The 14698-nt window shown below is 38.6% G+C and overlaps 1 protein-coding gene across 1 annotated transcript in view; it reads right to left on the reverse strand.

Annotated features, from left to right (window-relative positions):
- The window catches only part of LOC111142135 (synaptotagmin 1), a 552723-nt gene that overhangs the window by 87877 nt on the left and 450148 nt on the right, over nucleotides 1–14698 (reverse strand). The window contains exon 8 of the mRNA XM_022495115.1: nucleotides 6828–6945. Coding sequence (XP_022350823.1) covers nucleotides 6828–6945 — 118 coding nt within the window. The remainder of the gene's footprint in view (nucleotides 1–6827; nucleotides 6946–14698) is intronic.

Here is a 14698-nt window from a genome sequence, read left to right on the forward strand (position 1 = left end):
TACTGGGTTGACAAAACAAATAGAACTTCTTATTTAAGGAAATTCCATTATATAAGGCAAAGGATGTATTCTACATCACTGACCAAAGAAAAATTCTAACTTGGAATTAAGCTGACCTGGACCTCAGCTAATATTATGATGTAACATTTAAGCTTCTAAGTAGAGCTCTTTTTAATTTTTTTTTCTTGTGATATAGTTAAGATATAACATTGTTAAAGGTATACAATATATTGATTTAATACACTGGTATACTACAATATGATTTCCTCCCTGACTTCAGCTAACACTCTATATACTTTCTATAAAGTATTGTTTTCAAATTTAAGATGCGTAAGAATAACATGGGGGACTTTTAAAATATAATTTCTAGGTTCCCACCTCCTTTATATTCAGTTACAGCTTGGTCTGAGGTAGTCTCTGACATCTTAAATTTTACAATGTACAAGGGGGTGATTCTTATGTAGGTAGGATACCCTATCTTTATGTGATGTGATATTCTATCTACCTGTGCCTGAAATAATGAGCTGCCTCTGCTCATTCATGGTTTTAGGTGGAGTCTAGTGGTTCCCTGAGGTTGCAGAGTTGCTTTTTCCTAGGTGACTTCAAATATTTAAATTGGCTCTGTTTTCCAAATTCTATTTCTAGAACAGGAGAAGTGAGAAGACATAGTTATGAGCAACTTAAAAATCATATCTTAACATTGTGTGTGCAGGGTAAATCTTACTAGCTTAGGTCTCGGTTGGCTCAACCACATCCTGGCAGTCTGCTACATGGGGATGGTAACTCTACCACCATCTCTACCACCAGGAGTCTGCTTTTTTCCTTATCTCCCTTAAGTATTGCTGCCATTTGTGAATTTCATTGTCCCACCCATTTTTCTTTTTTTTTTTTTTTTGGAGGGACATAGATGCTTTTGGATGGGGAGTGCTCCTACAGCCCTACTCTTTGCTTTGCACAGTGTAAATTCTGTAGTGATAAGACAGGACTGGGGGTGACCAGGAAGAAGACTAGGGGTGGGGCCTGGGGTAGAAAGTGAAAAGAAGAAAGATGATGAGGTAGAACACTTTCAACTACATTTCAACTACATTTGTTCCAGACATCCCTCAGGACGTCTGACCTAATCCCATCTCATGGCTGCCTCTTAGCCCCTTGACTTTCAGGAGACTGCTGGAATAGGTGTTTATGACTTCAGTCCTGCGTATATATTTTCCCAGCATCTTCTTGTTGGCGTGCTTGATGGGCTTTTGTGGTTCTCTTCACAACTTAGGTGACTACAACCCAAATCAAAGAGGCAGGATAGACAAACTTCTTACTCTTGTATATTTGCCATGGTTCCTGGCTATGCAAACCACTTGCAAAAATTTCAAAAGGTCTATGTGCCAGCTGCAGGGAAAAGGGGAAATGGAATGGTCTTTGAGACATTCTGCATTCAGAATCTGAATCTGGGCTTTAGTCCCAGCTATACCATCTACAAGCTACTCACTTTGAATATCAGTAAAGTCAACAGCAATTGCCAGTATTGAACACCTTTTATGCATCAGGCATGAAGCAAAATGATTTATACACATTATCTAATGCCTTTAAGCTTCAATTTTCTGAGAATATTATGTTCAGAAATTACCTCACACGTCTATCATGAGAATCACATGAAAAAACCAAGTTAAAGGATTTCTAAACTAGAAAATGTTCTATAGCTAAATTATAATGACTTAAGAGTTAAAAATTTTCTTTTTAGATTTAGGTTGAAAAGCTTCAACCTAAGTGAAATTTAAAAGCTCTATTCCTGTCCATTTTGCTCAATAAGAAGTTTGGTCGTTTTTTTCTTCAAACGGTTCTATCCTTAGGTTAGAAGACCTAAAAAAGTTTAATTTGTGATATAAAGCCCAAATGAACTTAGTCTTGGACATTCTCACTAAAGCTGTACCTAGAAGTCTTAAATTTCTGGTATGACAGACCCCCTCCAAACACACACACACACACACACATACATATGCACACACACACACGCGCGCGCGCGCGCACACACACACACACACACACACACACACACACACACACAAAACAAAAACCCAACCAACCAAACAAAAAAGTGAGGAAATCAGTTGTAACATAAACAGGTACAAGGGATTTAGTTAGAAGCAAGGTATTTACTCTTTGAGAGTAACTTAAAAGTCTGCACAGGTATAGATTTGAATGTTATAAAACAAACAGCTCAAAAATACAAGACCTACAACCTCACACCTTTGAGAATCTTCAACTTTTTTAATGTCATCAGTTTCTTAGACTTCTATGCTGTAGACTGAATGTTAGCATTCTCCTAAAATTCCCATGTTGAAACCAAATACCTGAAATGATGGTATTTGGAGGTGGGACCCTTGGAAGGCGATTAGGTTGTGAGGGTGGAGCCTTTGTGAATGGGATTAGTGTCCTTATAAAAAGGGATCCCAGAAAGCTCCCTTGCTTCCTCTGCCTTGTGAAGACTCAAAAATTAGACAACGGCTATAAACCAAGAAGCAGTTTCTCACCAGACACGGAACCTGCTGGTGCCTTAATCTTGGACTATGAGAAATAAATTTCCATTTAAGGCACCCAGTTTATGATAGTGTTATAGTAGCCTAACTGGACCAAGACACTGTTCATATTCTTCCTCAGTTTTCACAAAAAGATAATTATTTGAAGAGAAATTTACTCCAAACACACAGATGTGTAAAAGGCTGTGAGGATACTGAGAAGTGGTTACTAGGCAGACGGCTTGATTTTCCATCCCCCCTTTCCAAGTACAGGAAAAAAAGAAACCCAACTCATTTTCTACTCTACAAACTTATTCCTAAAGGACAGCCTTGAAACCTGTAAGTTTCAATACAAATAGCTAGATTCAGAAACTCTAGCTGTTGCTCGCAAATACTTGAGACTTGGAATATTAAGCTTGTAAGTACAGAGGTCTACTGTAGACATGTGAATGGTCCAGTCAAGTTTGTCCCTATAAGAAGGGTTGGAATTTGTGACTTGCTATATGGATAGATAAGAGAGGTAAAATGCTGATGCAATGTATTTTGAATTTACACAGTAGAAAAGAAACCTTGCAATAGAGTAGTAAGAAAAATTAAAGTTTTTTTTTTCCATTTTCCCCCCTAATATTTCCTGTTTAATTGAATACCTTGTCTTAATTCATTGTTTGGTCTATGTAAAACATAGGTCTACTGATCTCATTTTTGCCTTAATTGACCAGCCAGTCCTATAAAATGAACCTTTCTTTTTTTCCCCATTCAATCAAGAATTGGTTAAACTGTTCATTGGTTGCTTTCACACTTTCCATCTTTAGCCCAAAATTTCATAAAGTAACAGAAATGATTACAAGAATATTTAGTGAGCACTTAAGGGTGCCAGACCCTGTGCTTTATTTCTCATAACACATTTATTAAAAAATCCTATTACTTCCACTTCATAGATAATGCAACTAAGGCTCAGAAAACTAAATAATTTGTCCAGTGTCAAATTGCTGGTAGTGGTAGAGTGGGATTCCAACCTAGTAAAACAACCCACTTTGGTTCCAATTAACCCAATTAACTAGCCATTTCCAGCAAATGTAGTTAAACATTTGATTTACCTGGGATGATCTCATTATATAATTTTGGTCTCAGACATAGGTTAAATTACTTTGAGATAGACCATCCAAGTTCTTAAAGTTATTTTAATGGTAAGTAGGTTAAACAAATTTGAAATGCAAGACTTGTTTTTCCAGGCCATAGCTCTTCTGTAAATAATTCATTATTCATTCAGCAGCTATGTTCAGTGCTACCAGTCAGGGCATTGTGGGAGATAGAAATATAGAGCACAGTCTAGTGAGAGAAGCGTGATGTTTGAAGGGTGTAAACAAACTGCTGTTGGCATTTAAAAAAGGAAAAGATGCGTCCTGTCGGGATGAGTCAGAAAAGACTTCATGAAATCCCTCCACCCAAATGTTCTTTTCTGTAGACAGCCCGTGGCTTGTTTCCTCACCTTTTCCAGGTTGTGGCTTTCTCTGACCACCACACTTAAAACTGCTCCCCAGTATTTCTTCTCCTACTTCCCTGCTTTGATTTTTCCATAACACTTGTCATGTATTGGCACACTGCATGCTTATTTATTGGTTCTGTCTCCCCAAATTAAAATGTAAAGTGTACAAGGTCAGGGCCTTTTGGCTCTTTTGTCCACTAATATAAATCTAGTCTAAGAACAATACCTAACACAAAGGAGGAAAACACTATATTTTGTTCAACAGATGGAAAAAAATAAGACTTAAGCTTGGCCTGAAGAATGGATAGCATTTAGCTGGGCATTGTTGGAAGGGAGAATTCAAGGTGAAGGAAATGATTTAAACAACAAACGGAAGCAGCAAATTACATAGTCTGTTTGAAGAGCTGTGTGCTGGTTAAATTTGGTTAAAATACAGAATACAATTTGGTTAAAATACAGAAATGCAGTGGGACATAGTCTGGAGGGATCTGTGTTATGTGGACCTGAATGACTGACTTAATTTCACAGGGAGATGGAGCCCTTGAGATTAGGAGTCTTGAAATATCCTTATTTAATATTTAATAATTAAACAAAAGCATCCCAGGTAATTCCAACGTAGGGGTAGACCCAGGGTGTGTGGATCCTGAAGCTAATATAACTTTAGACCCTGGTGAAACAGTCCACTTTGGTTCAATTATCTAGCCATTTTAGCAAATGGAGTTTAACATTTGAAAAAAAGAACATAAACAAGAAAAAAAAAAAACCTAGAAAACAATGAGCATATATGACTTCTGGCCTTGCCCCTCTTATGTCACGGTGCTGAGATAGTGCAGTGGGTGGTAGGAGTCCTCCCAGCAGCCCTTCCTTCCCCTGGTAGCCACCAATAACCCAATTACACATGGAAGTGATTACAAGCTACATAAATATATTCTGCCAGACCCAGCTTCCCTTAACTAAATCTCAAAAATGCCTGTAGCCACTCAGATGCTGCTGAACAAGAAGAGATGGATGATGGTGGCAAAGTCAGAGACTCAGACGATGACTGACAAATTGAGGCTGAAATATCAGTGATCATGGGAACGCATTTCTAGGACCTTGGAAGAAGACACAACAAATGAGGGACCCTGGAGTTTTATTGGCTTCATGGTTAAGCTGCTTCTGGAACTCTGTTAAAGGGAATACAATGGATTGGAAGGAAGATTAGGGGAGTACTAGATAGAGGTAATGAGGTCTTAGTTGGCCTGGGAGTTGGGAGAGGAGTATGAGCAGCAGAATACAAAGACATTATGACCATTGAACCAAAGGAAAGAAAGGTCAAAGGTGCCTGAAATCCTACCTCAGGATACTGAGTAGTATCTGGGAGTCAACTGTCCTTAAAGCTGAGAATTTATCTGTACATTAAATGATCTTTGCATTTATTAGATTACCAATGCTCAAGTGATCACATCTTTGGCCAGTGGCTTTCAAGTCTTTTGACAAGACCCTTGTATTCTTTGGTAGCTTCCTTGCTTTCTGGTTAGATGAGATGTTCTAGGCTTGTATACTTCCTGTGCCACACCTGGAACCTACCGTTTCTCTAGGAAGTACCAGGTTCTTTCAGTGAGAAACTGTTTTCAAGCCATATCTGGTGTTAGGGATGCTCAGTGCCACTGTATTTGTATATATGTATATATGTATGGCATATACATATATATACACGTGTATTTTCCCTCTTACACACATTAGATTTTTTTTTAATATTTCTGGAGGAAACTGCTCGTTGTTTTAAACTTGCTCTGTTATTCTTTAAGCAATGAAAGCAGTAAGCTTTTAAGTGGGGTCTTTGTGACATGAATTAGTGCAGCTTCCCCAGGCAACTTATTTATAAAGAGAAATAAACTTAAATACCAAGAGAATTTGGTTGACAAATTAGTAGTTTAGCAAGTGGAAACTCACCTTTAGCATTTTTGAGCTGTTATGCTTTAGAATATAAAATGACCAGGTTGCATTAGGGTGACTTTTTGAAGTCTGCAATAGAAAGCACTGAATAACCAGTTCTAATTCCACAACCACAAACAATGATAACTATAGTGTATTCATGATGAACTTGTGGCATATAAAGAAATTTCTCATGCTTTAATATTTTACTAAAAGATTGAAAATATAATTATGCAGAACAGAAAATTTAAAAATCCTAGTCAATTGTGGAAATCCTTCAGTTGACTTTGCTTTTGAGCAAGAGTATACCTTTTTTTTTTTTTTAAACTAAGTTTGGGTTATATAGAACTTAAAATCCAAAAGTCTCCTCCACCCCCATCATAGACTGTAGAAATAAATGCATTGCCTTGAGAAGCCACCCTCAAATAGATTTTGTTTACTTATATTTGAAATGCTGCACCTTTAATAAAACAGTATTACTAAAAACTGTTAGGTTATCAAGTACCTAATAAAGAAGTCTTAGTTAAAACTCTGGTTTCATGTCATGGGTGAATTTTGATTAAAAAAAAAAAAAAAACACCCAGAAAAAAGATTCAAAATGGTCATAGGCGTTGCCTTTTGCAAGAGAAGCAGAAGAAAAAAAAAAAATCAGCTTTCAGTGCAGTAGAACTAATGATTGCTACTCTGGGTATGAAACAGGAAAATAGATTTCATCTTTTATGCCAGTTCCAATAAATTGAGAGCAGCTTCTGGAGCACTGTGTTGGGATGGATTCTGAGACCGCTTCCATTCTCCGTGGGAAGGAAGCTGTGATCAATAAGGAATGGGGAGTCACAGCATGTGTGCGATGCATCTGGTATCCGCGATGAAAGAGCATTAAAAAAAAAAAAAACCAGTAAACATCACAGTCTTACCAGATAAGCCACCCACGTCCATCTTCTTCAGGTTCTTTGCCTCCAGAATGACAACAGTCAGCTTGCCGGCAGTCGGTACATAGCGAAGGGAGAAGCAAATATCACCCAATTTCTCTTGCTGTGAAACCAATAAGAGACTATAAGTAACTTTTCGAATAAAGGTGAATATAGTTTGTACACACACATTGCAAATTCTTCACAAGGAGGATTAGGATAATTAGAATGTGAAAGCTCTTAGGTTCATTGGCGTTTGCCCAGTGGTCTTTCATTCACTGAGGTATGAAGAGTGATTGTAACCCATTTTGGTTTTAAATAGCTCATCTATACTTTATCATTCATCAAAATATATCCATAATTCAATAGTTCAGGAAATGAGACCGAGATGACTTTTTTAGAAAATCTACTCTGAATAGCACTGCAATGATCTTGGCAAAATTTCATAACTTTATTAAATAACTTTGAAAAGAGTCTAACACTCCTTTAGTAGAATCAACCTACCCCTATTTTTGTCTTTTTACATTTCAAATAGGATTATGTCTAATGCTTAGATTTTTGGGAGAAGGACTTGTATTTGCATTTGACTCAATTTTTTAAAAGATTTTTTAAAAAGATTTAGCTCTTTTATTTTTAAGTAAGCTCTACACCCAATGTGGGGCTTGAACCCACAACCCTGAGATCAAGAGTCACATGCCCTACCAACTGAGCCCGGTGGGTGCCCCTGGACTGAATCATTAATGAGACATTCTGAATTCCTAGTAGTTGAAAGGCAACATATAAGAAGTTTTTGCCATTTCAGTTTTACTCCTGTCAAGTGAGATTCAACTTTTTCCCCTTATTCTAATAGTTGTACAAATCAAAGCAGCAGGTTGGAAAATTGAAATATACAGTAATACAGCACATGTCCTAGCCCCTCCCAGTGTTTCTGGGGTATCCTATTCAGGTCCTAGGAACATTCACCAACCCTGTATCTCTGGCATTTCTGAACATTTCAGTCAGAGTTTAAAGTGATGGTATAGAGAACGTTGACTTTCTCTTTTTTTCCCAGAAAGAACTATGGGTTATGATACCTTTAAGTGTCTTACTTTTTAGGATGATGAATTAAGAACCATGGTATTCAACATGAGGAGAATTTGAATTCACATAAGCATGAGAGTGGGCAGGAGGCTGGCAGTATCTACATGGAATTCTGATACAGGGAATTAGGTATATGGCAAATTGGGGTTTATTTCTTAGGACGTGCTCTCCCCACCATGCCCCCACCCTGCCCCACAAAGTAAATTCTGATTCTTTTTTTTTTAAGATTTTATTTATTTATTTGTCAGAGAGAGAGAGAGAGAGAGCAAGCACAGGCAGACAGAATGGCAGGCAGAGGCAGAGGGAGAAGCAGGCTCCCTGATGAGCAAGGAGCCCGATGTGGGACTCGATCCCAGGACGCTGGGATCATGACCTGAGCTGAAGGCAGCTGCTTAACCAACTGAGCCACCCAGGCGTCCCAGTAAATTCTGATTCTAAAGGTGATGGTTGTATCAGACTTCTGCAGATAGGCTTAACGTAAGAATAAGGTACAGAAGACCTTTTCCTGTTATGCTCTTATTAAAACTGTATTTGGTCTTATCTACAACTTCATGTATGTGTTAAATCAGCCTGAGTCTCCAGTATGGAGGTAATTGCCTAAGATGTAATTTAACAGCTTAAGGAAATAAAATTCCTTTTACTGGGTATTCATTTTGTCCATCAAAGAAAAGTGTGTGGGGTGCCTGGGTGTTGCGGTGGGTTAAGTGTTTGACTCTGGTTTTGTCTCAGGTTGTGATCTCAGGGTCATGGGGTCCAGACTGGTTCAGGGCTCCGAGCTCAGTGGGGAGTCTCCTTGGCACTCTGTCCCCCCCCTCTTTCTGCCCATCCACTGCCCCATACTAGCACCCATCCCCTCTCAAATCTTAAAAAAAGATCTACTTTTTCTGATTTATCCATAGGTGAGAAGTAATCATTCCATGTGTGTGTTGGGCAGAGGGAGAGGGATAGATTTTCTGCTTAAGTAATGCTTTATTGAAAACATCACCACATGTGTTTATAAACCCCCCAGTTCTTTGATTCCTTGAGTCCTTCTAGCATCTTACCCATATATCTCTTATGTCACTCAAGACCGTTTTTGTTTTATTGTGCAAATGTCTCAATTTTCCCCCATGACTCCTTGAAGACTGGTCCTTGACTGATTTATCACTTTTCATGCATTCTCAAAATATAAATAAATGAAAAATTTGGAAAATATCCCTGTTTTGAATTATCTAGGTCCTATCTCCCTTCCATTAGTTTAGATAATAGTTAAATGTGCTAAATTCACCCAAAGTGTCTACTTACTCCCTATGACTTTATACGTGAGGAGAATCTAGTAGAATATATTCCTTTTCTTGGTCTTCGTGAAAATTCAGAACGGGAATCAAGATGATAGAAATTAATACAAAGTGTGGACAGATTCATCTGAACCTTATAAATGTAAATGAACAAAATTGTAGTCCAAAAATATTCACTAGGAAGAAGATTCTTTCTGCAGGGTTCTGTCTTTTTGCCACAGTACCTTCCCTGGGGAAGTCGGTCTGTTTCAGAACCAAGTTACTCTAACTGTTCTAGTTAAGCATTTTAGATATGACTGTTCTTTTGAATGGCCCCTCTCTATATAAGAGTCTTCAATTTAGGACATCTCCTATTTTGAAGAAACAATACAACTTACTTTTCTTCCAGTACTTTATCATTCAATTCTGTGATATATAGGGAATTTTTGAGATTTTGTGTAATCTCTATCCCTTCTCTAGAAGGGAGAAGTTAGTTTGAACCTACCATGTATCAGGTAGGAGAAATAGGTGAAGTTACTTGTAATTATAAAGCTATGGGATGAGGAAGAATGAGTGTGTGTGTGTGTGTGTGTGTGTGTGTGTGGCAGGTGGGAGGATAGATCAAAATTGGTATTTTAGGAGCAAGAAAAACTTGGAAGACTGCTTATTTTCAGATTTACTTTTAACTCCTTAACTTAGGAACTTGAATATATAAAATTTCATATGCTTATAAAATTATAACTGACATGCCAAATTAAGCATGTCTTTTTATTCTAATCAACTGGAGTTACTTTACAGTGTTTGAAACTCTTCCATTTGAAAGATAGTCACTGTTCTGGAATTTATGTTCTTTACGGCATCAAGCAGATAGAAACTCATTCTCAAGAAAAGGCAATGTCTAATTCTTATGAACCATTATATTTTTTTTGTTGTCACTAGCTCAATAATATATAAATATATGCTTTTCTTTTCTTTTTTTTTTTTTTTTAAAGATTTTATTTATTTAAAAGAGAGAGAGAGATCCAAGTAGGCAGAGAGGCAGGCAGAGAGAGAGAGGGGAGGGAGCAGAGAGCCCGATGCGATGCCGGGCTCAATCCCAGGACCCTGGGATCATGACCTGAGCCGAAGGCAGAGGCTTTAACCCACTGAGCCACCCGGCGCCCCAAATATATGCTTTTCTAATTCTTTAAAAAAGAGCTTTAATAATTTTCTAAAACAGAATTTCAGAATTGGGACTTCTGCTACATGCTGGCTTGACTCTAGATTAATTGAGGTAGGATACTTCCCAATAGGATGGTAATGTGTTTTTCATTTGTTGGGGATGAGCTGGGAGCCTGAAGGTCATGTGAAGCAAGAAGAGCCAGGATATGCATCATGGGGAGGCTGTACTTCAGACGTACGTGCTTGGCAGAACTCGGTGCTTCTGCTGACCCGTCCTGAAGATGGGGTCTATTTGACCACAGCTGAAATAAGACTTAGATCTGAGGCTTATGTTGTAAGTAAGTGTTGTTACTTTAGAATCTTAGATTGGGGACTCCTATCACTATGAGTTGTGGGAAAGCAAATACTTTTTTATCCTCTATGAAATCTTGCACTGAACTTCTGTGATTAGATGGAGATGTACTCTTGTTCCTGGAGTCTTGTTCTAGCATATGAAGGTTTTATTCTATCTCCTGTCACTTACACAGAAGAACTGGAATGGTTTGAGTTTTGTGGACAGTTTAACATCAACCTCTTATTTCACAATTTTCACATACCCAGAGTTTTTATGTATTACTTTAAAGTTCAAGAAACCAAGATTTTCTCCATTTAAAAAAAGTTTTCTTTAGTGGGGTTATGGTGATGGGGAACAGAAGTGGTTCTGGAAAACTGACATAGAAAGATGACCCTCCAATCTCTATCTCAGCTCCTTACTTCTCCTTGACAATTCCGTCTTGTTTTCTCTACAACAGCCCTGTGAAGTAGGTACTGTTTTGCCCCTTTTAGACATGAAAAGTTTAAGACCCAGAGGTTGCATATGGTTACATAGCCATCTCAGTGTGGACCTCATTAAGGTCCTTTGACTCAAAATGGTGAGTTTTCTTTACCATCAGATCGCCATCTGGAAAGATAAACTGATACTGCAACTGACAACCCACTTAGATACTCCACTCTCACTTTACAGTCATGCTGTCTAACTAAATGGTTGTTCATCATCAGATTTCCCCCTGACCTGTTCTTTTCAACGTCCCTTTTGGTTAATGTCACTAAGTAATCAATTTCCAGTGACTAGTGTTTCTTCTGTTTTTCTTTAGTCCTTCAGCCCACAAATCTTGACATTTCTTTCTTTGTCAATGTCTCTCAAATGGATTTTTAAATTTTACTTAATTTTTCCCTGTCCTTATTAACATGACCTCTACCTTCCTCTCTTCCACCTTCAATATGACCTCCATCTCTGCTGTGATATTTGCCACTGTCACCATCACTATCATCACTGCCATCCCTTCTGCCTCCGTTGTGTTTGAGATCCAGCTCTGAACATTTCTGTCATCCTTTTCTTGCAGCAGTCTGATGAAAGATCTCATGAGTCGTTGTCTCTCCAAAGTCCGGTGTAGACTATATACTAATGCCAGGCTAATCTTTCAAAGTACAAACCCACTTTCCTGACTTTGAAGAAGCTCTGTACTTTGTCTCTGCCCTAACTATTTAAACCTTCTTCTTCTACTTTACTATCTGCTCAACCTTCAGAATATATTTTGAATCTGACCTCAACTCTCTACTTAAAGGCCTTCCCTCTGGTACAGATAGGGAGACCAACCCTCTTGATTTGCAGACTATTGGTTTTAGCCCTAAATGTCCTGTACATACCCTGAGAAACTTCAGCCCCAGGCAAACTGTTATGATTTATGACCTTAAGCCCAAGTTCTTATTGCTGGCTTAGACCTCTACAGTAGCCTCCTAATAACCTGTCTGCTTCCAGTCTTGCTCCTTTCTAGATTCCTTCTCACCTTCCAGGCAGAAGGATCTTTTAAAATGGAAATCTGATCATGAGGCCGTCCTAGTTACAACCCTTCCTTGTCTTCCTATTTGACTTAGAATGATCTGAATTCCTTACATAAAAAGGCTTATTGTCTGTTTCCCTACCTCCTACTGTGCTCCTGATTTTCCTCTCCTCAAGACATGCAGGCACACTTCTACCTCAGGACATTTGCCTTGGCTGTTCCTTCTGTCTACAGTATTCTTCCCCCAGATACTATCATGGATTGTCCCATTAGTTTATTTAGCTTTCTGCTCATACGTCACTTCTTTAGAGTTTTTATATGGCCATCCTATCTAAAGCCCCAACTGCTCCTAAGCATACACACTACCTGTCCCTTTGCTCTGCTTCTTTCTCATTCTAGCACATATCATTTAAAGTTCCATTATGTTTTTTTAGGTTTCCCCCACCAGAATATCAGGTCTACAAGAGAAGAGAAATATTTTTCTCATTCTCTATGTTCTAAGCCCTAGAATAGTAGCTGGCACAGAGTCAAAGTCCATATATGCCCCTTGAATGAATATATGTAAATTGCTTTCTATCAAATATAGTCAGATTGGTCCCCACATTATACTCTATTGCTACAGGTCAAGTTCTCCAGGGAAGCAGACTCAGATTTGCAAGCAGGAGTGGAGTATTCTTTGGATCAGCACCTGTGGGAGAATGCAGGGAGCAGAACTGTATTGGTGGAAAAATTGGGCTGTGATGTAGTCTTACCAGAGGCCTCATCCAATCTTATGGGGAGCTCTAGAGCTGGGATAGCTCATCAAATAGGTTCTGAATTCTTAAAAGAGGTGAAATTTTTATGCTCCTGAATCTACCAGTCATTGGGTGTGGGCTGTCCTCACATCTTACCAGCAGTCTCTTCTGCTGAGGGTGGTGCTGAGAAGAAGGACTTCAGTTATGAGCCATCAGCCATCAACGCTCTAGGCAGTCAGATGGTGCAAGATTGGTGTGTGTGGGAGGGAGTTCATCAAAGCATTTATTACTACATTTCCATGAGTTCTATTCCTTTTCACCACCAAATTTTTGCATAATCAGGAAATCCATCTGCAATGTCTTTAGTCCTTTCTGCCTAATAAAATTACTCTGACCTTTAAGCCTTAGTCCAAGTCCAAGTAACAAAGTACCCCCTTACTTTTCTAGCCAATGTCAATTTCTGCTAATGATTGCTTTATAGCCATCAGCATAGTGCCTAGCGATGACTTTTTTTCCCCTATTTATTTCATATGTGAGTTTCCCTCATCCTAAATTCCAGGGGAGCAGGGATTGTACTTCATAAGCCATTATTATGTGCTTTCTTAATACTAGCAGTATAAATAACTGTTGATTGTTTTTTGAAGTCAGTACCTCGCCAACTGTTTGCTTTATAAACAGCATGGACTGTAGTGCTTTATGAACAGTATATCCAGTTTAAAGATTTTTTATTTCTTTATTTGACAGACAAAGATCACAAGTAGGCAGAGAGGCAGGCAGAGAGAGAGGAGGAAGCAGGCTCCCTGCCGAGCAGAGAGCCCGATGCGGGGCTCAATCCCAGGACCCTAGGATCATGACCTGAGCCGAAGGCAGAGGCTTTAACCCACTGAGCCACCCAGGCGCCCCGTATATCCAGTTTAATCAATGAGTCAGTTAATGAATATATTTGGAGCTCCTTCTTTGTGCCTAGTGCCATAGATGTAGCCATGTTAGCCCTTTCACAGAACTAGAAATGAAAACATTTCTGGAAATGTAGTTTTTATAAGATAATTTCAAAACCCTATAGAGTTGCAGCCAACAGATGAGTACTTCTGCTGGTGTGATTATCTCATGAAGGGGCCTTATTACTATTAGGAATTTCAGGTTTATGTATAATTTATTTTAGTCAATTGCCTTGATCACTAGATGGAAACTGCCAGTTAGTGAAGAAAGTTCCAGCTGTGAGATTCAGAGAAATTAACCCGCGCTTTTAGAATATGGAGCTGACAATCAGAAAGAACCTTTGTTTTGAGCAGCTTGATAATTCTGTTATTTTTTAAAGCAGCCACTGAATAGAGTAGACAAAAATTAATGATTTAATAGACAACTACAGCAATGCCTTTCCTTTTTGAGAAGAATTACATATATATTTTAGAACAGAGGTCATCTCCAATGGATAAATAAAAAGCTTGACTTAAAATGAATATTTATTTGATGGCTTCTATAGCACCATCCATCATTTTATGTGTGAAAAGAGGGGTTCATCTTTTGTGATCTTGCAAATGGAGCTAAGTTCACAAGCTTGTTGGAAATGCTGTACTCTTGAATGAGTTTTAAAAAGGTACCTGAGTTGGGGGGGAGGAGTCAAGATGGCGGAGAAGTAGCAGCTGAGACTACTTCAGGTAGCGGGAGATCAGCTCGATAGCTTATCTAAAGATTGCAAACGCCTACAAATCCAACGGGAGATCGAAGAGAAGAAGAACAGCAACTCTAGAAACAGAAAATCAACCACTTTCTGAAAGGTAGGACTGGCAGAGAAGTGAATCCAAAGCGATGGGAAGATAGACCGC

The sequence above is a fragment of the Enhydra lutris genome, unplaced genomic scaffold (assembly GCF_002288905.1).
Source record: "Enhydra lutris kenyoni isolate GAN:26980312 unplaced genomic scaffold, ASM228890v2 scaffoldscaffold7, whole genome shotgun sequence".
NCBI lineage: Eukaryota > Metazoa > Chordata > Mammalia > Carnivora > Mustelidae > Enhydra > Enhydra lutris.